This window comes from Sebastes fasciatus, chromosome 14, assembly GCF_043250625.1.
Source record: "Sebastes fasciatus isolate fSebFas1 chromosome 14, fSebFas1.pri, whole genome shotgun sequence".
Classification (NCBI taxonomy): domain Eukaryota; kingdom Metazoa; phylum Chordata; class Actinopteri; order Perciformes; family Sebastidae; genus Sebastes; species Sebastes fasciatus.
The window spans coordinates 16,931,356-16,955,424 of NC_133808.1; the positions used below are offsets into that span (position 1 = coordinate 16,931,356).

At 38.6% G+C, this 24,069-nt stretch overlaps 1 protein-coding gene across 1 annotated transcript in view; it reads right to left on the minus strand.

Annotated features, from left to right (window-relative positions):
- The window catches only part of rapgef4a (Rap guanine nucleotide exchange factor 4a), a 45,215-nt gene extending 24,594 nt beyond the window's left edge, over window positions 1-20,621 (minus strand). Inside the window, exons 1-4 of the mRNA XM_074659310.1 lie at window positions 20,415-20,621; window positions 16,293-16,435; window positions 16,093-16,181; window positions 15,451-15,597 (exon numbers count right to left, since the gene is read on the minus strand). Coding sequence (XP_074515411.1) covers window positions 15,451-15,597; window positions 16,093-16,181; window positions 16,293-16,435; window positions 20,415-20,482 — 447 coding nt within the window. The 5' untranslated portion in view covers window positions 20,483-20,621. The remainder of the gene's footprint in view (window positions 1-15,450; window positions 15,598-16,092; window positions 16,182-16,292; window positions 16,436-20,414) is intronic.
- Window positions 20,622-24,069: the final 3,448 nt, after the last annotated feature.

Genomic DNA, 24,069 nt, shown 5'->3' on the forward strand with positions numbered 1-24,069 from the left:
GCAAACAACAGATTTAAATATTCTATCTGTGTATATCTTTGTTGACAATTAAAGGATTTAGGATTAGGGAGGTGCACTTAAACTGAGCAGCACATGAACAAATGAACTCAACACCTCTGAGCCAATAAAGCCGGGCTCCCAGAGGAGTTGAGTCCAGTACGCAGGGCGGGGGTGTTGTTTTAGAGGAGGTTTAGGATTATTGTCAGGTGTGTAGAAAGCACTCAGTTTCTATTGTGTTAGTAATGATGTCTCTGACTCTAATGACACACAATGCATTTGTTTCTTTTACAACCTCAAACCATTAAGTCACTGACAATTTATTTTTTATTTTGTTGACATATCTGCGCAGTTTATCTGAGCAGAAACCATTTGTCGATTCATCTATTAGTCGATCAAAACAAAATAAATCAGCAACAATTTTGATCATCGATTCATCCTTTAAGTCATTTTTTTAAATGTCATTGTGGTCTTTACAGGGATGGAGTTTTTCCCCCCGGACTTTCTGAGATTTTACGGACCAAATGTTTAATCAATGAATTGAGAAAATAAAAATAAAAATAATCAGAATCAGTCCTGCTCTTGTCTGTCCATATTCTTGTCTTTGTTTGTGCTCTGTGAAGCACTCTTTGTAACTGTTGTTTTGATAAAATAGTTGATTATTATGATTATGATGCACGCCTTCATTTGAGTCTGTTTTCTCTATAACGCCACACACACAATCATGTCAAATTACGGTACATCTCAGTTTTAACATTAACGCTCTTGGAGACATGTGACAGGGAGATTTGGGATTCCACATTCATTGTTACTTCTGAATTACTGAATAGGGTTAAACTAATGTTTTGACATTTTGGGACATTCGCTTATTCGCTTACTTGCAGAGAGTCAGATGAGAAGAATGAGCATAGCTTAGCATAAAGACGGGAAACAGCTAACCTGGCTCTGTCAAAGGTAACAAAATCCACCAACCAAGCTAAGCTAATAAGCTAAATAATTGAAACTTTAAATCTCGTTCAATACATACATTTGGACAGAGCCAGGCTAACTGTTTCCAGTCTTTAAACTACGCTAAGTTAACCGGCTGCTGGCTGTACCTTCATATAGAGATAATTGAGTGGTATCGACCTTTTCATCTAACACTTGACAAGAAAGCGTTTTTTTCCCCAAAATGTCTAACTATTCCTTTATATCAGGACTGCCCAAAGTGGGCCCTGCGGGCCAAAATCGGCCTGCAATAAGATTTGATTTGGCCCGCCAGATGTTTGTAACGAAAAATAAATAAATAAATATGAATACAAAATTATAATATATTCTCTTTAAGTATGTTCTTTGCGCAAGTTTGGCGTGAGTGAGGTCGGGGAAAAATGGAGAGGCAGAGACATTGCTACACGGACAAAAGGAACTTCAATGTGAACTTGGGATTTGCTTTTGTCCCGTGGCCCATCATTAACTTTCTGTTTTGGCCCCCCAAGGGAAAAAGTTTAGGCACCCCTGCTTTAAATGAATCAGTTTAATCCTGGAAGATTATTAAAGCATTAAATCATTTCACACTTCAAGTAGAGAGATTTTAAATTGCAGATATACTAGAATTGTGACAAAATGTTATAATAAATACATAAAAGGCCCAACTTAAAGATTTATAAGCTTTGCTTTATAAAGAACTAAATGTGTCGCAAATTCAAATATTCATGACAACACTTCTGGCTGTGATTTATGCCGTAGTCTCTGACTTTATAACCATAATACCAACAGAGATGTCTTTATCGTCTCCAGTAGTAGAGGAAAGACAGACCTGTAAATGCTTTTTAAAATCACTAAGTTGTTAACTACACATCAGCATTTACTGACAAATGGCCAGTCAATAGTCATAAGGCACAAACAAGCTCCACTGGGACTCTCAGACAGCTCTGAACAGAACGTCCTTTTTATATTAGCGGTACAAATGTTTCTGACCGCACACACTGTGTGAAGCACGGTTACACCTTTAGGCGTGTTCGACCGGGTCAAATAATCCTTCACGATCTGACATCCAGGAAGCAAGCACAATGGTGTAGTCAGACAGCTTATAGCGTCAGCCTCTTACGAATTATTGTGTTATTTCTATAAGCTGATTCCATTGCATTAAAGGAGATTGTGATCTGTTTCTTCAAGCGGATTTACTCCACAACACAACACTTCCACAATAAGACGGAGTCTAAATCCAACCTTTTGACAAATTTCAACCTGACATAAAATTCATCACGAACAGACAGCAGAATCATTAACATATATTTTCCTCATTTGGAGTAGAGGTTTCTGCCAAGTTGGAGAACTAAGAAATCTTTTTAGATCTTTAGCAGCTCACATAGCTCAAAGATTATGAGAGTTAAGCAAGAATATTTGTACATAAAAAAAATATCTTGAAACGAAGATACAACAACAACTAAAGAATTATGTTGAATGTGATCAACCATTAGCAAGTGCACAAGCTCTCTTAATGTTTTAGGAGCTATTACAAATGTACTTATTTTTCAGAGTGGATTTACAGCACAACAACACACAAGAAACTGTATTTGACCTCAGTGTGATGCCACAGATGACAGAATCAAACCTTTTCATTTACCAGAGTTATGTATCTCCATGTTTATAACATATTCAATTTCAGCTTTTTCTAACTAATTTATGTCACTTGTGGTTATTTGGCTGTCAACAGAAACACTGTTTTGTAGTTTGCGAACCATAAAAGGATTAAGAAGAAGAGGGTTAATAATTTTTCTAAAGTTCAGATGTTTCACTGTGGACGGAGGTCTTTACAAAAGCAACCTGAGGATGTTTGTGTGGATGTATGTTGTTGTCACATGTAAACAGCTGTTGAAAAGTTACCTGGCTAGTGTGGACCATAGACTGTATATAAGAAGTGGACGTAGTTATCGTGACGTCACTCATTGGTTTGTGGACTGTCGTTTTGAAGCCTCGAGTTCGGCATTTTGGCCGTCGCCATGTTGTTGTTTTTCCAAAATGACTAAAGAGGGTGGAGCTAAGTACAACCGACGCTGAATAAGACATTTCTGGGAGACCAAAATGTTACAATTAACTTTCATGAACTGAAAACACACTGTGAAAGGGTTAAAGTTGTAAGACAAAAACACAAACTCCCAGACCGGACAACGCCGTGGCAGCGACCTGTCAATCACAAGGTGGCCACGCCCTAAAGCATACCCTGCTTTATGGTCTATTTGACTCTAAATGGGACCATAATTTACTAAATGAACATCATGCTGTATTGAAGAAGACTTGAAACTAGCGATTGAGACCATAAACTCATGTTTACAATGTTTACTGAGGTAATAAATCAAGTGAGAAGTAGGCGCATTTTCTCATAGACTTCTATACAATCAGACTTCTTTTTGCAACCAGAGGAGTCGCCCCCTGCTGGAAAGAATGCAAGTTTAAGGCACTTCAGCATTGGCTTCACTTCTCAGACCCGGAGGTTTAGTTGCCCGATGGTGTGGACATATAGTCACAGCATGTAGGCAAAGTGGTTTCTTGAATGACATGACAGTAGTTACATTCTGGCCAACCGTAATAAATATTTCAGATATATTTCTAAGAAACCACATTTCCATCCTTCAGTTTGAGTATGACAAATGGCTCTAAATACAGTACCCACCAACAACAGCATGACCAGCCAAACACGTTAGTCAGAGCTGTGGCAAATTCAGAATAATTATAATCAGTAACAAGTCACTGCACCGTAGTTAAAATGAGCTAAATTCATTCATAATTGACCCAGATTCCAAAAGTGTATTAACTTAAAAAGCTGAATGTATTTACATGGTTCTAATATCTAATTTCTAACTTTAGCCCATAATTTTAAGCTTTGTGACGGGATGTTTGATACTTTGGAGTCTTGGTTGTCTTGTACCTTTAACTTTTTTTATCAAAGATCCAGATTTTTATTGCGGTTTCTCATTTTAAATAACGATGACTCAAACAGAAAAATGTAAGTGCTAAATGCAGTACCTGTGAGGGTTTCTGTACATAGTTTGTCATTGTTTGTGTTGTTAATTGATTTCTAATAATATATATACAGTATACTTACATTTGCATAAAGCAAGCATATTTGCCCACTCCCATGTTGATAAGTACTTTAAGTAAGTTAAATACTTGATAAATCTCCCTTTAAGGTACATTTTGAACAGATAAGAAATGTGAGATTCATTTGCGATTAATCACGATTAACCGGTGGACAATCATGCAATTAATCACAGTTAAATATTTTAATCGATTGACAGCCCTAACTGGAAGTGATATTTTCTGAAACATAGGATGTTCAAACTGTTTGAAGTAGTAATAATTGATGTACTTGACTTATAATCAGGTAAATGTAGCGTATACAGATATCTCACAGTCATTTGCGCATGAGAGCTCTTACATATCCTTTAACCCCACCTTCTACTAATACTGTTTATTTTTTCCCTTACACAACTTGTGTATAAAAACAGTGTAAAGATTGTCGCCATGGAGTGAGTCCATATCTCTATATGATACATGTGGTTGCTATGCTTTAAAGAGTCCACAGATAAGTTTAATCTTATCATCAGTGAAGATATTAACCATGTCATCTCAGTGCAGTTCAAGCTCCTCCTCTGTCTTTCATGCTTGAACACATTATTGCATTGTGAGCATCAATGTGCATGAATGCACCGCTGTATTTTGAATAATTCACCCCAGATTACATAACCTACAAAGTGCAAACTGTTCTCAAAGCAGGCACTGATTATTCTCAACTCCGACAGGCACACTTCAGGCCACTCGAGGGAAACAATTGGGAGGAAAACCCCTCCCAAGAGTTTCACTTCTCTTCTGCTCTGCTAGATTTACCCCCCAAAACAGAAACAGTTCGAATGTAAATTCTACATTTTCATACTTTTAGTAGGAAAATGCTGAATTTTACTTTTGACTTTTGAATTGCAAATTCAGAATTTCCAGATAGTTCTGCAAAAATCCTGCACAAATTTCTATCCAGCATCACTTTCCTCATATATTACACAGAGTTTCTCATGCAACAAATGCATTAGATTGTTGAAAAGTTTGACAAAGATTACCTAAAGATGCTACCAGCGTCCCATGCAGCCTATTATTGTTGTTAATGACTGGAAGATCCTCCACACCCTCTTAATCCAGGGGTTAACAAACACTCCAAGTATGTAAATCCAGTTTTAAGAGTCACATTGAGCGTGATCCAGCATGATCCAGCATCTCCGTCACCGCAGCCTGCACGCCACTCAGAGCAGAGCCGACTGTGTCAGCCCAGCAGAACGCCAGTCAGCCGCTGACTTCTTCTGAGCAGCAGTTGCTAGGTGATTACTCAACTCCAGTCACTGAGCACACAGGAGAGCATGCTGTGTGTGTGTATGTGTGTCTCTCTCTCTCTCTCTCTCTCTCTCTCTCTCTCTCTATCTATCTATCACAAGGCTTAGCTAATCTTCACACATAATACAGAGTAGTTGCTCATTTTCAGCTTCACAAAGGAAGAGTTAAAGCAAAGTCTCGCAGGATGTGAAGACCAATAATCAGAAATATCAAAAGGAATATTGAAAAAATGTCTTTCATCAACTCAGTGAGACATTTTCCTACTGGCAGAATTGAATTAAACGTGTGAATTTTCCTTTGTGCATCCAATCCAATTCTAAAATGTCCAGACAGTACCATCCAGTATCCTGTTCCTATCACTGGGCTCCTTCCTCTCAAGGACACAGACCAGATGGCGTCTTATCTTTGACCTTGTTACGTATCAAATCCACAAGACGGCTGCATTGAACTCCCCAAGAAGTTAATCACACCATCAAGAGCTTGTATTATGTTTGCCTCCCCAACATTTTGTTTTAAAGTAATATATATACTGTATATAGCAGTGTTTCCCAAACTTTTTTTTCTGGGGACCCACTTTTAAAAAAATGACAAACCATTGCGATGAAAAAAACATCTCAATAGGCCTAATTTATAAATTGTGAGAAAAGCGAATTTGTGCATAAATTAACAGTCTTGACCATTTTTACTGCCATTTCCACATCACCTTATATTATCTTGAATAGGTAAACCAGTCATGTCGAAGAGATACACGTTTGATAAATCCCAACTTTGTTTTATGCATTTGTTATTGAAAACATATACACATCAAATACTTTATAGAGTTGAAGGGAAATCTCAAACACCTCAGACAATAACCACATCAATTATTAACTAATGCATCCTTAAAATGAGACAAATAATATATGTCAACATATATATATAATTCATGAATATATACTATATACCAGTGATTCCCAAAGACTGGGTCTGAACCCACAGGCGGGTTGTAGGAAATTTTATTAAGGTCGTCAAATAGATTTGCAGAATTTCTTCCCTAGTCTTTTATTTAACATTTATATCTGCAGTACACATTTGGGCCACATGAGGGAGCCTGAATGTTCGTATTGTTCTGATAATTGTAGCCTACTTATAACATTGAATCTACTATGAAAGGCTAGCGTACATTGTATGTTTATAAGTGAGACCAAATAAATGCATTTAGGCGGAGTTAACAGGTTATTTCCTCTCATATAAATGTCATGTAAACCCAATTTTATTGTCACACATTGTCCATAGCACAGCCCACAGTGAACTTTAGCTACTGCATTTAACACATCCTATATTAAGAGCAGGGGGCACCTACTATACAACGCCCGGGTAGCAGTTCTAAGGGGTCGGTACCTTGCTCAAGAGCACCTCGGCAGTGCCCAAGAGGCAAACTGGCACCTCTCCAGTGTACGCTAGCCTTTCATATTAGATTCAATGTTATAAGTAAGCTACAATTATTAGAACAATACGAACATTCAGACTCCCTCATGTGGCTCAAAGCTGTACTGCAGATATAAATGTTGAATAAAAGACCATGGAAGGAAATCTGCTAATTTATTTGGCGACCCCAATAAAATCTCCTGCGACCCCCCTGTGGGTTCAGACCCAGTCTTTGGGAATCACTGGTATATAGTATATATTTATAAATTATATATATGTTGACATATATCATTTGTCTCATTTCAGGATGCTTTAATTAATAATTGATGTGGTTATTTTCTCCGGTGTTTGAGATTTCCATTTATCTTTAATTTGCTGTTGCAGCGTGTGGCTTTAGTGTAAAGATGTTGTTTCATAATGACAATTTGATGCCTGATGCGAGGTCCATGTGGAAATGTTGAATACCTAATAAGTGTGAAGTAATTTAACCCTTTCTTTTAAACACAACAGCTTCATCAGCTCATATAGTAATTGCTGCTTTTAACAGGTTGCAATAGTGAATTTTGGAAAATAGTCAGTGATGGCTCATAAAATGCTCATTGAGTAAATTTGACCAAATTTAGCAAATTCCCATGGGTTTTGTACATTTTCTTCCATATGTGTTCATGCCACATGTTTGACCCCTAACAGAGTATTGGGGAAGTTAAAAACATAACCTTATACATGCCATTTTTTGTTCACTTTTATTTAACTCTTTTGTTATTTCTACATCTACAGTATATCTCCATTTATCACATTAAGAAAAGGTGAAAACATCAAAAAAGTGACTTATGAGTAAATTGCCATCTTACTGATTTAGAGTCAAGAGATATAGAAGGGTTTGGATGTAACAAACAAACAGAGATGGGGCTGAGCAGGTGTAGATGTGTGTCACTGAATCACCACATCAAATCACACCTTGTCACTGACGGAACAAACCAAAACAGCTCAGCTGGTGCTAACCTCTCAGTAAAACAACATGTGATGCGAAATGATGTCTTATTTTGGATGTAACATTGGTCATCCTGAATTTGATGGAATAAAGGTTTGTACTGAACAGGCACAAATTTAAGACCGGGAAATTTTATAAAATGTATTTTGAACGTCAGTATGATGGACTGAGGCACTGGAGAGAGAACATCTTCCATTTTCCTTCTTTAATCCCCATGCCAGTAACAAATTTGATTCGATATTTGAAATTGATTTACTGTTGTTTTTTTTGTTTGAATTCGGTTTAGTCAGCTCATCATGCTGTGGTTTAACTTAAAGATACAGATCAACAAAAAGACAAAAACATTTGACACATGTGCAAACGCGTAAACAAGGCGATGATATGGAACATTAAAGCTGAAAGAAATCTAGTTTGTGTGCCAGCTGAGCATTGTTCTTTCTACTGGACACGTTATTCTGTACAGAAATGTGTTGGTGTGAGTTTACAGTTTGCTGTAACTCTTATCTTTCTATCTCATTGATCTAATTTCAGCTAAATCTCACTAAAATCTTACATAAATCCTGTTAAACAACAAAACTTATCACTTTGTGGACTAAATTAAGATGCAAAAATTAAGCTGATAATAAAAATCTGCATGGCCGGCTGCAGTTTGCATGTTTTATTTACCAGGTTGGAGTTCAGATTGTGGGCTTCTGATGATGTAACGACTCTGCGAGCAGAGATAAGAGAATAAAACAGAAATGTTTTGATAAAATCTTCCTGCCCTTTCCGTGCACATATCCGCTGTGCACTAGGAGGGACTCTGGCCCTGGATCATGTGGCACACTACTTTGATGCCGAACCACCAGAGGATCCATGTGGCCTCGTTTTTTCCAACCCCCCTCCACCCAATCCTCAGACACCAGAGGGCACGCTGCGTCCCTGCCACTTCCTGTTCATCAGCCTTCTCCACTGGCTGCCCACCAGGCTTCTTCTATGGACTGATGACACACCAATCCCTCCCACCCTCTCTCTCTGCTCAGCACCCAACAGATATTGCCTCGAGCTTAAACATGCATGCAAAATACATACAACTGAAATAACATAATGTTACTCAAAGCATGTGCAGTGCTTATAAAACTGTAATTTGTCACATCTAATCCAAAATATCAGAGCTTTCAGATCATGAAAACAGGTCTGTTCAGGCCACATGCAGGCTGACGTGACTGTACGAGAGCTGTCTTATGACCCTTTAAACTAAAATCACAGCGGTGTTGTTTCAATCACAGCGCCCATCGGAAGCAGGAAACAAAGGGAAAAACAAATTGATGATCAGGCCATCTAAGCTTTGGTCAGCGTGCCCGTGTGTGCTGAGCTCGGCTCATGTCTGCTCTGTTAAACAAACAGCACGCGGCCGCTCGTTCCCAGCAGTCAGCAGCATAAGAAAATAAATGTTCACGTTGCATGCATGAGTTGTACCAATAGACACTAATACATGCAGTGACTTTGCCATGTGTACTTGTCATACACCACAGTCACATGCAAGAAACATTCAAACAAACACAAATACATCTAACTATAAAGCAAAGAATCTCTCTCTGCATGTCTGTATGTCCTTTGCATATCTCAAGAACCGTTCCTTCGATCTACTTCACACTTAGCAGGTGTATTGCTGGGTACTCAAGGGAGTGCAGTGTCGAATGTGGGGCAATTTGGCCAGATGGTGGCGCAATATCAATGAACTCTACGTTTTGGCCTGTAACTTTTGAACCGCAAGTCTCAGAAACAAAATTATTTTATCCCTGGATTTTGTGGCTTGAGACGAATCTACGTATCTATATAAGTCACATTCATTGTTGATTGATTAGGGCTGTCAAAGTTAACACGATTATAACGTGTTACTGCAAATTCATTTTAACGCCACTAATTTCTTCAACACATTAACACAACTTGTAGCGGGCTCAGTTATAAAGCTAGATTGAAGATACTGGCATCATATGAAACTAGAAAAACCTAAGGTATCCATTGGTACCAACCATGTCATACTAGCTTGTTGCGAAAGAGGCTAAACAATGCTCCAAACTTCGACCACATTTGGTGGACATGTGTAGATGTGAAATCTGAGTGACCAAGACAAGTTTGTATGTATGTATGCATGCATGACTGTCCTTCGCTTATATCTTGAGAACCGTTCCTTCAATCAACTGCACACTTGGTGGTTAGCAAGTTCTCCGCGGTTCTCGATAACGCTGCAAGCAGCACTACTGGGGGCCGAGCAATCAGCCTGTTCTGGACCTCAAATTTGCTGACCAATTACAGATTTCAGGAGAAAGAGGGAAAACTGGAGAAAAAAATGCACTGAATAATTGACATGGACAGTCATGAATAAATAATATTATCTATTGGTTCATTAGGGCAATTCTGTGCTCACTGTGGCATAGTTTTGTAAGAGTGCTCGGCCACAGGAGGACAGATCTGTGTGGGAGGAGGAGGAAGAGGAGGAGGAGGAGGTGTGTAACTTTGTTTCAGGGCTTTGTCCTCAGCTTGAAGCAGGGTAGGTGGTAACTTTCCTTTAACATCACTCCTTTGCTATCTCCCCACATCAACTGGCATCAATCAATGAAGCATTTCTCTGTTCACCCAAGCAATAAAAATACTGATCTCATGCAGCTTAAGGTTATTCATGCACCACAAAATGTATTCCAGCTTTAATAAAGCCAGTGTGATGTAGATGAACTTCATTTATTCAAACAGCCAGGAAGATACCCAGGGAAGCTGGAGGCAGTTTATCGCCACAGCACATCAGAACTGGCAGATAAAGTCTGAAGTCTGATGCCACCAGTAACAAGATACTACATAAGCAATTGTTCTGCACTGCGGCAATACAGGGAGGAATAAATGAGCACCGGTGCCAGGCAGAATAATTTGGTGAAACTGTTGTTCGAACAACAAATTGTAAAATACTGGGAGCTAGAGTAATGATTATCTGTCAACAAGCTGATAATGTGAATGTTAACTCGACAGCCCTTCAGTCACAGCTTGGCCGACTTGCGAGACAAAGCCAGCTCAGCACATCTACCAACAGAAAATCCATGTATTGATGCTGATGTTGTAAATGGTTGTCATGGCGAAGTACATCGAAATGCAACATTACTGAGGGCAAATAGAGAGAATATCTCATTTGGAGAACCTGGACCGAAACTGATGCAAACATTTCATAAGGAAACATCCACACGTTTTCAGTCTCTGCTTGGAATAATGATTTCTGTTGTGTTTACCTTGTTAAAAAATTTTCAAATTACATCTACTCCTCCTCCCTCGTTGAAAAGTCCACAATCTATAAGTATGTAAACTGTTGTTGTAAATTGTTTTACTGCTGGACAAATGAAGTCTGCTACTTTGCTGAAAAGTCAATTCTCAATGTGTGTGCACTGGAGGTTTCAAGTTAACACATCGCACTTGTGTACGTTGTGTAAAACTCAGGTTTACGCTGAGCACGGAGAAAGTTTCCCTCCTCAACAGATAAATGTGAAAACAGTCTTTTAGTGTCAAACTTCTGCACAGTGAAGGTCAAACATCCAAGTGAAGTAACAATAATCAAAACACATTTTATGAGTGGAGGGGAGCTTTAACATGATACAGTGGGTGCTTATAACGCTGTCAAAAAAATGATTCTCCAACAGTTTAATATCAGAAACTATTCATGATTTTGTCGATCAATTTGTTTCTAATGACTTCATATATCATTGTTTCCTCTTTCTGTTTTAATTAGTGCTTTTTAAAAATACCAATGTAATGGGTTCCAGTCAAAAGCACCCAATTCCGCCTATGCAGTTTTAATAGACGGAACTATTTATTGAGTTCATGTTTGCATGGGTCCCAATTTAAAGTATCACACACTATCAGGGGGGTAGAGCATGGATGTATAATAAGAACTGGATACTGAACCCCAAGATGGCACCTATTCAGTCCAATGAGAATTGCTCGCCTGGCGCATATGCCAAAAAAGTTTTCTAGCTTCCGGGTTTGTATTCGGGGTATACGGTCCACTGAGTATGCACAGTAGCGTTACTCCCGCTGGCCCCGCCCACGGGTTCCCGCTTGCCCCATAGACTTTACATTGTGATGACGTCAGATGTTCAAGTTTTACAATATAAAACCTCCATGGATCAAAAATTCACAATAGAAAGAGTCATAATCAACCTTGTTTGCAGTTCAAGGTGTCCTGTCAACAGTTTTACAGATGTCATTTTTACACTAATTGTCTATTGCTTTTTGGGTTGCAGGGGGATTTTTCGCTGCCAGTGGCCACTAGACAAAAAAATGGAAGCAATGCTAAGCAGCGGCACCGTATCCAGGTCTTATTATACATCCATGGGGTAGGGGCACTATACTGACTGTCAGTCATTTAAAAGAAGACAGACACAGATGCAGCAGACACAGATTTCCTCATGTGCACTATTTTTATTTTACACAATAAAGTGTAACCTTCCTAAAATAATAATAATAATCTGTTTATTTTTGGTTTTCTTCTAATAATATTTTGCTATGATGGTTGTTTCTTACAGTAGTTTATTCAGTTGGTAGTCCTTGTATGTTAAATATGTTGGTATATGAGAGTTAAACCAACATACAATGAACAAAACTGCAGCTGCACTTGTTTAAATGTGTGATATGAAGAGAGTATTTGCTTCTTCATACCTTGATTATAGAAATAACACTGCAACCCCGCCAGATACTTTCCAAAGAAAAGCAGTCCCATAATATCTGTTAACTAACTATTCTGTGCACAAACTACATCTTAACGCAGTCATGTCATTAATTCACAAAACAACCAATAGGACAAGATACAACAATGAAAACATAGAAGCCATAAAATCTCATCTGAAACACACCTTACTGAAGAGGTCGCCTCAGGGCACAGGTGAAATGTGCAGCCTAGTAGTACGTGCACGTGATCCTCAGCGCACATCCAGACAGGGTTAAGTATCCGGACTCACTGCTGCTGGCCAGTACATTGACACAGACACACAGCCCATAATCTAACAGCCCCTTATGCCCTCCGGTCCCAGAGGAAATGGGCTGTCTCTCCCAGTAAACCAGCCCATTGCAGAGGGGGAGCTGAGAGAGGAGAGGGGCCTCTACACAGCATGAAACCTACCAACTAACATGCATGAGATGGAGGGATGACTGGTGCATAGTGACCAACCTTAAACAATACTGTTTCCCTTGTCACAATTAATCTACTCTTACAAATATTTACAGTATGTTGAATTTCATGATTGTCCTGAAACAGCGAGATGTACTTCCATAGTATCATGTTATGTTATCTGAATAGTGGATCTGTGTTATACTAGTGTTGAGTGCAGAAGCAGCTCTGCGCTTCCATCTAGTGGTCAGGAAATTAAAGGATGAATGGACAGAGATGCATGCTGCTTTTAAGTGACCCATTCAGCTGTTAAGTATCTACTTTATGTGTGCAATCGATGACTTTAACAATGAAAAAAGTCACATTCTTTACTTTAAGTACAGTGATGGACCCCTTATATAGATAAAGAATCTTGGGACAGAATCATTCCTATACACATGCTTGTAGTAATCAAGTAGTCCGCTTACAGTGTTCATTTTTGGTCTTTTCATACATGACAACTTACAGAAAAACATTTTAAAACTACAGTAATTCTATTTTTTTCCCATTACAATGTATTTCATGAATATGTTTGTTTTCAAACTCTGCTACCAGTTCAGCATTGATAGCCTACAGTTTATTTCCAAGCATATACAAAATTTAGAAATACACTGAAACTACCGCCAAACTGTGGCTTACTAGCCTATTTGCACTACTGATGTGACTGTATTTGTAAACAGCACAATACTGTTTTAGGCTATAGCATAATTATAATTTAAGTTAAGTTAAGTAAGTTATATTTCATATACAGTACTGTATTATATAATAATTAATTAATTAATTACATACAGTACAGTAATATAATTTGTATAGTACTGTAATTTGAAAAGAAATAGCTGCAGGCTACTGTATTTAAACAGTCAATAAAATTCAGTAAATAGCAAAGCTGTCCGTTTCACTACTTTATATTTATTTAATAAATTTACAAATGTAATTTAGATGGTAATCTGCATTACAAATAAAGATAAAGAAATCAGTTATAATAATCATCCGCTTATAGTGATCAATTTGACCCCGACAGATGTGCTCACACTACAAGGTTTCCACTGTACATAAAAATAGCCATATTTATTTAGTTTTTAATAATAGTATTTAGTTATTATTGGTGATTCTACATATAGGATTCCTGTTTCATTATAGCCTCATCATCGGGCTGAATTTTGTTTTCAACTCATTATTTGAATTGAAAAAAAGGGGAGTCAGCAGAGATTCAAAGATCTGGGACCGGGCTAGATTCATTCCAGAAAATGTAGTTAAATGCATCCTTGTCATTTATGTTTTAAAAAATGTGTATATTTTTTGTAAGGTCTCTAATTTTAGTCCTATGACTAAAAGGACACAAAGTCAGACTAAAGAAAAAGACAAAGAAGTGCTTGGACATATTTTGCTAGCAGTGGTCATGTCTATAATGTTAAATCCAGCGGTACATGTCCACCAGGTCCAGCAAGGACACTAGAGCAGCTATTCTCAACCACTGGGCCGGGACCCACTGGTGGGCCTCAGAGAGCCACCTAGTGGGCCGGGAAGGTGCTGCCAAATGCTTAGATTAACCGCTATTCTGTATTTCAGAGGTTGTAGCGGCTCACTTTAAAGCTAGAGTGAAAATATTGGCATTATATGAAACTAGAAAAACCTAATGAATCCATTGGTACCAACCATGTCATGCGAGCTTGTCGGGAAGGAGGCTAAATGACGCTCCAAAATTACGCTAAATTAAAAAAAGAAATACGCTATGGAAAAACTGCCATGGCAATTTTCAAAGGGGTCCCTTAACCTCTGACCTTAAGATATGTGAATGAAAATGGGTTCTATGGGTACCCACGAGTCTCCCCTTCACAGACATATATGTCACAGCTGCATGGACACAAAATCGAGCAAATTTTGAAACCAGTAAAAGTGTGTGGTGAGGAAATATGACCCTGAATAGTTTGGATTCATAATGGCAGGCAGTGATGGGTGAGGGTAAGCTGAATATGTATGTGGGTCATTACACCTGACAGTTGCATCACACATATTTATAGCCCAGTTTGTCATTTATTTGGGGAAGGTGGTCCTTGGAAATTTTTTAACAATCGGAAGTGGGCCTCGAGTTACAAAAGGTTGAGAACCCCTGCACTAGAGGACACGCCACTCCACTCAACTGTCCGTTCAAGCGGTGACGTACCCTATCTTGGAATGCACCTGATTGGTTCCTGGTTTTCTGCTTACCGTTTCAAACAGTCACTCTATGACAGACTTTTGCGTTTGTAGGGCTTGCCCTCTGCGGTCCAGCCAAAAAAATCCATACAGGAATGCACTACTGTTTTTGTTTTGCTTTGTCATGTTTTTCTTGTGTAGTGTAAATGGACTAGGCTACAACTGCATTTCATTGTGCAACCCTGTGTTGCAGAATGACAATAAATGATCCTTGAGATCTCTTGATAAAGCACCTACCTTGAGTTAATCTCGGAGATGTGTCACAAACTGCCATGTAGCCACAAAATGTCTGTAGAATGATACAAGTACAGATGGAGCAGACAGAAGTACTCACCTCCCACAGAGACCTGAACTCCCTCTGCTCGATGCGTAGCAGCTCACTGAATTCCCGTGTGACAATGGTGGCGTGCCGGGGGGTGTTATCCAGGATCGACTCCCCAAATGCCGTGCCGGTGCCCAGCGTGCATATAGTAACAGCATCCTGTAACAGAAACAGAGATAGATGCTCCACATGGACCATTCCTCCAGAAAGAAACCTGTAATCCTATGCTAAAGTAATGTCTTTGTTCTGCTGGAAAAAAGGCTTTTGTGTGAGGCACTTGAGGAGCGCCGATCAGATCACTTTCAAAGGCTACGGGCAATCACTTGTGGTAGATAGAAGGACACACTTCAATCTGCAAAGAAATTACTCCAATCAGCACACAGACAAACTGACTGAGGGGCACGAAGCTGCGGTATTAAAAACTAATTACAAATGTAATGCAATAAGCAAAATGCTCTTTACAGTCCACACTCCAAACAAGCTGGAGGTTGGATGTAAATTCTTTTGCATGCGTGATGAATTTCAAGTGTACCTTAACTGACGAAATCATTCACATCTTCACAGAAAGATTGTAAATTTTAGAAGATTATGCAGATGTATGCCCAAATGTAGTAAATTAGCACATCAAATTACCATTAATTTAATCAGTTGTACCTGATAACATGCTGTCTCTGAAACTCTGACATCCAGTGAACCAGAGAGGACAGCATACCAGCTGGTACCAATGTCTCCTTGGCGATACACTAAAAAACACAGCAAAGTAAAAAAAAATCAGCATGTTTGAAAAGAAACATCCTTTTATTTTGGTGCCAGATATACAGTATGACCCTTTCAGAGCCCGTAGTTTGACCTACAGGTGATGCCTTTCTCCAAGCACTCATAGAATCCACACAGGCAAATCTGCTGCAGCAAACTGGGGTGGAATCTCTCGAATGCCTTCACGTTTTTCAGACGTGCTAGGATTATGTCAACATCTTCCCCAGAGCGCTCTGCTGGTCTGGAGAAACAAAAAGAAAAGGGGTCAATATACAGGTAACTGAAAATAAATGTACATAAGGCACCCTAGATAGGCTGCAGAGCTTGAGTCAGCACAAATGCATCTTGGCCTGGATTCTGAAAACATCTGAAGCTTTGCAGGAGGGATGTGACATCAATTTATCCCTGAGGAACACTGTCCTCTGGTTTCCTGTTACAACTCTTATGTCATAACTTAAACGTACAGTTGCACGGCAGCGCCCTGGACACAAGGTCAGAATTCACAACTGTACGCCATCGTAGTCTTCATGACCTTAGACAACAAACAATCAAGATCAAGAAACACATGTAGAATGGTAACAATATTTTTATTCACTTATCACCAGTGTTATACTCAAGAAGACCACCTAAACCAGACCAAGTCATGACCAAGACCAGAGTGTATTGAGACAGAGACAAAAACTTTGAGGGGTTGAGACCAAGACCAAGACCAAGGCAGGGCGAGTCCCACATTGCAATCTCGGAACCCATCGGCTATTGGTCTAACAACTGATAAGTCTAAGGGGCGATATTTCAGGGGCAAAAGCCAGCGGATATCCGGGGCCAAGACTTCCTTTTCTGTGCGTTGCTCATTGTTTACAGTCCGATTAGCAACTTCAGATGCGAGACTGGAGTTGGAGTTGAGAAACAACGTGTACGATCAGATTGTTTCACAAGTAGCCAGTTTATAAGCAAATTTTAAACCAATAAAAAGCTAAACAATTGTGAGACGGACTGTTTACCTGCATTCAACCAAAGCCTACTCAAGCGTGATTGGTCAATACTACTCGGACTACAAACGGAAACCAGAACATTTCACGTTTGTAGTCCCGTTGCCTACAGATTCTGCATAGAAATCAATGCTACACTCGTCTCAAGACCGATCTCGAGTACTACAACACTGCTTATCACTTCCTGTGCAGCACCGTAGATTCACAGCAGAGTAATAATGCTTAGAAAAAGTCCAGTCGAGAAGAGTATCTTTCCTTTCCCAACTCCGCTGACTGAGGGCACTCACACTTTTCATTTCAACCTATCAGATTTCACCACAACCTGTGAGCAAATAATCTAATTGCTGTCAAATGTGAAATGATGATGCATCTAATCGCCAAAGTTTAGAAGTAAATTGCTAAACATTAAAAGTCTTGATTTCACTATGAAAAGTCACTCAGAGCTTTGCAAGCGTTTGTGAAACTTATCTCTTTAGTCTTTATACAAATTGGCTCCTTCTCACCAAACTGCTCACTGATCATTTGTTTCAGGTGGATCAGGCAAAAAGAGACTATTTACATAAATTCTATCACATCAAGCTCTAATGTAATGATAATGCGGATCATGTTGTCACAGATGCGTCAGTGTATGTTTTAATGCCTCTCACTCCTCTGCTGCCTATATTACACTGCCCCAAATTTGTTTTACTGAATCTGGAGCCTCTGATGTAACATGTGGGTGGCTGTACTGTAGCTTACATCACCTTTGAATCCATATCCATCCTTTAACAAAAAATGAAACCAAACAGTATCAATAATTCAGAGAGGGAAACAAGTGCTTTCTTCACCGCTACCGCAACAATCCTCTGACATAATGTAGCTCTGAAAATGATTGATTGTACTATCTGTCACAGTGTACAATAAAAGTGTTATCACTAAGCTTCATCATGTATTCCCTGGCAACCTTTCAACTCACAGCAGTCACATTAAAGCATCTCTTTACTATGCTCATCATGATTGGATTGTATAATCACACCTGAGAGCCCCTGGTCCACTCCCTAGGAAACCTAGCCTGCATTATTTCAGCACTGCGTACTTTATCAAACAAGCTGCACAGTGAGGACAACAAGGCAACAGAGGGATGTGTGGGAGTCTGAGTTTCAAAGCCAAGGTGTCTATTTGGAAAGCTACCAAGTCAACAAAAAAAAGCTTTCAAAAGGTGCTGATTTAGCATCCAAGTGAGGACAGAATGTTTTCATCACAAGGCAGCTTGTTGCAGTGTGAAGACTACAAACGGTGATGAACCTAACGTGGCAACTGTTTCTAATTTACAGTTCATTTACAGAGCGAGACATACACTCATAAACTGTTTAAGTGACTCCTGTGGTTTTTGTGCCCATTTATATTTTGTAATAAGTCCAATGAGTTTTGAAATGGAGAGAGGATATGCATGGAAACATACATATTCATCACCTGACTTGAAAAGCAGAACAATAAAATTAAACATACATGCTACAAGTAATTGCTCGGAAAAAGTGACTCATACGAGAACCGTTTGATTTGAGCGACACAGGTGGCTTCTAGGACTAACCAGGGGATATTACTGTGTAAACACACCTGGCACACTGCGTCACTTTGCTGTTTATAGCTGATGGCTGATGCACTTTGGACCTTTTCTTCGACACTGCCCCTCTTTCTGGTTTGTTTACACCTGAGCTGTGTGTCAAACATCCCTGCCTGTTTGACTCCTAAAGCACTAATGTTCACTTTCCACTAATTTTGAGCCTGAGCGTGTACTTCAAAGAGTAAAATGTATGCACTAGGAAGTGCTAACACAAATGGAATTAATCAATTAATGTTTCAGTTCTTTGCTGTAGGTGATGTACATCACAGTTCTGCAACACTGCAAATGTCAGTAGTGATGCACAATGATGATTCATAAAAATCTGAGAGACTATTCAGTTTTTATAGCTTTCAAAATCTGGTGTTGTTATGAGATGACTTTTTATAGCAGCTCTTTGCAGCTGCTTGGTGGTTTAAATCCTCCTCTGGCAGGTGTTCATGCAGTAGTTTCACCTGCTGGTCGAGTGTTATACAGTGATTTGGAGCAGAATTTAGTCTTAAGCTAAGATACTTCAAAATAGCATATAATGATCAGAGCTATCCACATGGCATGTTAAATATTTTATTGGCTTATTGACAATATTTTTGGTCGCAGGAATAATCTTGTGGTATATTTAAAAAACAGAAATCTGCAGGGCTGTTATGCTGAGTTGTATAAATATTGTACTTAATGTGTCAAATAATCAGGTATCTCAGGGTATATGCACATTATCCAAGCAGTGTGGCTCCTTTTCTGTGCCAAGGGACCTTTCTATTTAAATGTCTTTTAGAAACTTTTACTTGTTCTTGTTAATCCAAATTGAGCCATCGCAGTATTTGTCCTGGACATTAACAAATATCACTATAAGTGTGTAACTGAAACAGCTGGAAGGTATACAGCAGGTGATAAGATAAGATAAGATATGATATTCCTTTATTAATCCCTCAGTGGGGAAATTTGCAGTGTACAGCAGCAAAGGGGATAGTGCAAAAAACAAGATGCATCAGCTAACACAGTAAAAAAAAAGAGAAAATATGAACCATTTAAATAGAAGGAAGTATAAAAATAGGATCAGTATATACAGTACTGACAATAAACAGACTATTAACAACATTGCACAAGTGGAAAATGATATTGCACAGTGAGAATAGAAATGAAATTCCACCTGAAAATATCAGATTATTGTCAGTTTTTGGTGTGTAAGTGTAAGTGGTCTACTGGGAGCAGTGCTGGTCTGACAGCTTTAGTCACTGCAGTGGTGCAAAATACATATTTTAACAGCATATCAAACGCCTTGCTTAAAGTTAGTAGCCTTGTTTCTTGGATTATATACTTAATTACTGTTTGCTGTAATATTTCACCTGTGATTTAGTGTGACCAGAGCTACAGTTGCAGGTAGTAATATTGCCTGACTGTCCTGATATAACCGCAGTAACTGTATGTATGCTACACATGGTGCTTTTCAAGGATGCCCTAATTCAAGCTCTGGAGCATTAATTCTGTTGGGAAATTAAAACTACAGTGTTTTGATTCAGCTATACACAACGCCCCAAGCTCTGGTGGAAAAACATAGCGTTAATATATCCCATCATGTCGCTCGCACAGTTGCATAAAAAAATGAGTTGCAGTGACATGATGTATGTAAATACCTCTTATCCAGACAAATAATCCACTCTGCAGATTCCGAGGAATGTGAAGAAGTGTGCGCTGCAACCATCTTGAGATGCTGCTGCTTGCTGCGGAGGTTGAGAGGGCTGGACCACAACACTTCATCTGCCTTCACTCATTCACTGCTGACAGTCCATATATACTGTCTGCCTGCCTCTGTGATGCTGCTGCTGCTGCTGCTGCTGCCTCATGTACCTGACCAGGAGCAGCACCAACAGGAAATACATTAGAGGGCTGTAATGAATGCCAAGCCAGTAATAAAAGTAATGATGCTCAGTTTGTTTTGAGGAAAAAACGTGACTCACTTTGCTGAAAAAAAGGCAATTGATTGAGTTTATCCATCATTTCAAGTTGTTCAATTTAAACATCACATGATGCTTAGAAAGAGTGTTTTAATGGGGTTTTTATAACGTTTACAGCACTGTGCCAACTGCTAATTGAGTATTTTATCACAGTTAATGTATTTTAAAGGTCCCATATTATGCTCATTTTCAGGTTCATACTTGTATTTTGTGTTTCTACTAGAACATGTTTACATGCTTTTATGTTAAAAAAACAACTTTATTTTCCTCATACTGTCTGCCTGAATATACCTGTATTTACCCTCTGTCTGAAACGCTCCGTTTTAGTGCATTTCAATGGAATTGCAACAGAATTGTGTTGCCTGGCAACTGTTTGGTTCCATGTTTACTTCCTGTCAGCTGATGACATTCACATACACTGCAACCAGGAATAAACTGGTACACATTTAGTATGTTTACGTTTAAAACTGTGTAATGGTCTAAATATTGTATATTTGTGACATCACAAATGGACAGAAATCCTAACGGCTTATTTCAAACGCACAATTTCTGAATACGGGCTGTGTGTATTTCTCTGTATATTGAGCCCTTCGATACTTTGACAGTACAGTATTTATAAAGCATTTAAACCTGCTTTATAATATAAAATACATGAAAATCTTACTTTTTACAATATGGGACCTTTAACATACACAATTGCCCTGAGTGAAGTAGTCACGATAACCGTCTTGAGTCTGTGTAATAGAACATGCGTCAATTTGATCATAAATGTAGTTATAGAGATATTATGGTTAGTTGTTGTGTCTTTATAGCCAAACAGCTACCGTGGTGCTAACATAGCAGCCAGGTGGCTCAAGCTAACAAGCTACAGTCGTGCTTGGCTCATGATTGGCTCTGTCGGGTGTGTGGGTGGGACCTCGATACCATGGCTCCAGGCTCAAATACAAATAATAACAATAACATATATAAGTTCCAAGAACAAAATAGGAGACAAAATGCCAGGGAATTAATTGATGACTTAAAAAAAAAAAAATGTAAAGAAACATTCGGTTTAGGGATTGTGCAAGTAGCTTTTTACATTCAATAAAAACAAAACAAATAGGATGAAATGGCCCCTGATCAACAGACTCTGGCAAATGAGTATCTGTATGCGGGATATTTTGGCTTCAATTTGTACAGTGGGAGGAAGTGGAGATGCATCATTCATCTATATATACAGTCTATGCTCTGGATATGTATAGAGCACCTTTAAAGACACCTCTTAGTATAACTGATTCAACAAACCTTCATGAAGTTAGTATCTATTACAGGGCTATTAGATTGCATTAGTTTGAGCTATGTTGTCCTAATAATATCAGACAACTGTAGTGTAAATCAAATTGTTTCGAGAATATGCTTGAATAGCTGTGTGAATTAAATGTTGTTTGTGAGTTAGAGTGTCCCACCCTGATATAGATGGTCTTGCTTGTTAACTAATACAACATAAGTTGTGAAATATAACAATGATTTTTAACAGTTTTTAAAAGTGTGAAATGTATCACACATTGAGTCACTGCACAAAGATAACTACTGTCTGCTCAGTACAGTGATTTTCTCATTGAAGCAGCCTTGAGATTGTGGGAGAAATATCATGTTGGCACGTGCATGACTGCATACTTTGACCATGAAGCAATTGGCAGCTGTCTGCAGGTGGAGGACATGGGTACATGTGCCTTGAATAAAGAGGCCAGTCAGCACAATGAGTGACTTCTCTACAGCAGGATATTTGCATCCTGATGCAAAGGGGTGACCTTATAGAATAACACCCACATTATCATCAAGAGCATCCACATGATAGCTCATCAGGAATATACAGAGACTCAAGAATTACATCAACTCGTTGCATAAATCTGCTTGTATAACTGACTGCAACTGCCTCCTGCAGCACTTTCTATAGGGGCTGATGGCTTGCCTTCTATCAAAGTGGGAGCATGTTCATAATGGCCCTGAGAAAATGATGCTTTGTAATAAGAGGCCACATAATGAAAGGGTCATTGGTCCCTCTCAGTTACCTTGGCAACAAACCGCCACAGAGACAGAAGTAAGGAGACTCAGTGGTGCAGCTCCACAATGCCTTCTGTGCTGACGAAAGTGTGAAGAAAACTGTTTGTGTGCTTCTTTCTTTCTCATCACTTTAAACTGAGGGCTGAGTTTTTTTGTATTACTATTAAGAGGGTTTTTTTTCTCTCATTTTCCATAATTATATATAACACCAAAACATCACAAATCAAAAGAATAAAATAAACATAAAATTGCTTTTAAAGCTGTTTCATGTTTCATGTATCATGTAACCACAATACCTATTGTGACCAAAGTAAAAATGAAAAGGTTTTATTGTGAAAGCTTTACTTATTAAAGGCCCAATTAGTAGTTTTTATCATCTGAATTACAAGTATATTCACATGTTCAGTTGAAAAGTTTAGATATAATAGATAAAAAACAACTGGTGTGTCTCTTACCAGATGATAATGGAACATTACTGATACGAACAAATCTTTAACTGCCATAATTAATAACTTTAGTCGCTGCAGTGTCCGCTCTCTATTTAAAGACCTAATACTCAACGTGGGAGTGACAGCATGTGGTGAGGCACAGATTGTGCCTTTGTGTCTGAAAGAAATCCAGAAAACTACTGATCAAATGGTTGTCAGTGATGGCTTAGAGGCAGATGTTGTTAAGCCACAAAATGGGTTTTAACTGTTTTACTGGGTTGGATAGAGCATACATAAATAATGTTGTTTTTTTTTATTTTGAGGGGTATGGGGATGAAGATGCAAGTTAGCACTGCTTCATCACATTTTGGGATCAATATTTTAAATCCTGTACTTTTGTCTGCCACTAGATGACAGCATATTCTCTGTAAAAGGTAAGAGGATGAGCATATCAGTGCAGAATGCGATTCAACTCTCCATTAGAGAGAAAAAGGAGGATCATTCTTCCTTGACATCGTTTTAAAAGATTGTTTGGGAATGTAACCAAGGCTTCAGTCTGACACTGAAATATTGAGGGTTCAGCATGAGCAAAAATGTGCACAACACTGTGTGGTTTCCTTAAAATGTTTTGCATCTTACATTAATTTTGAAAAAAAAATTTAGTGCCACAGTTGTCCACATTTTATAAATTGTTAATGTCTGCATGAATATTCTCTCTTGTACCTGGAAAGAATTGTAAAACAATATATATGTTAACTAAAGATCCACTTAGGCTACTAGATTTTCATTTACTTTGTCAAATTACTGTTCCAATAGTCAAGAATGAACCCACCCACATTTTGAAGGTGCACATGTTCATCTTT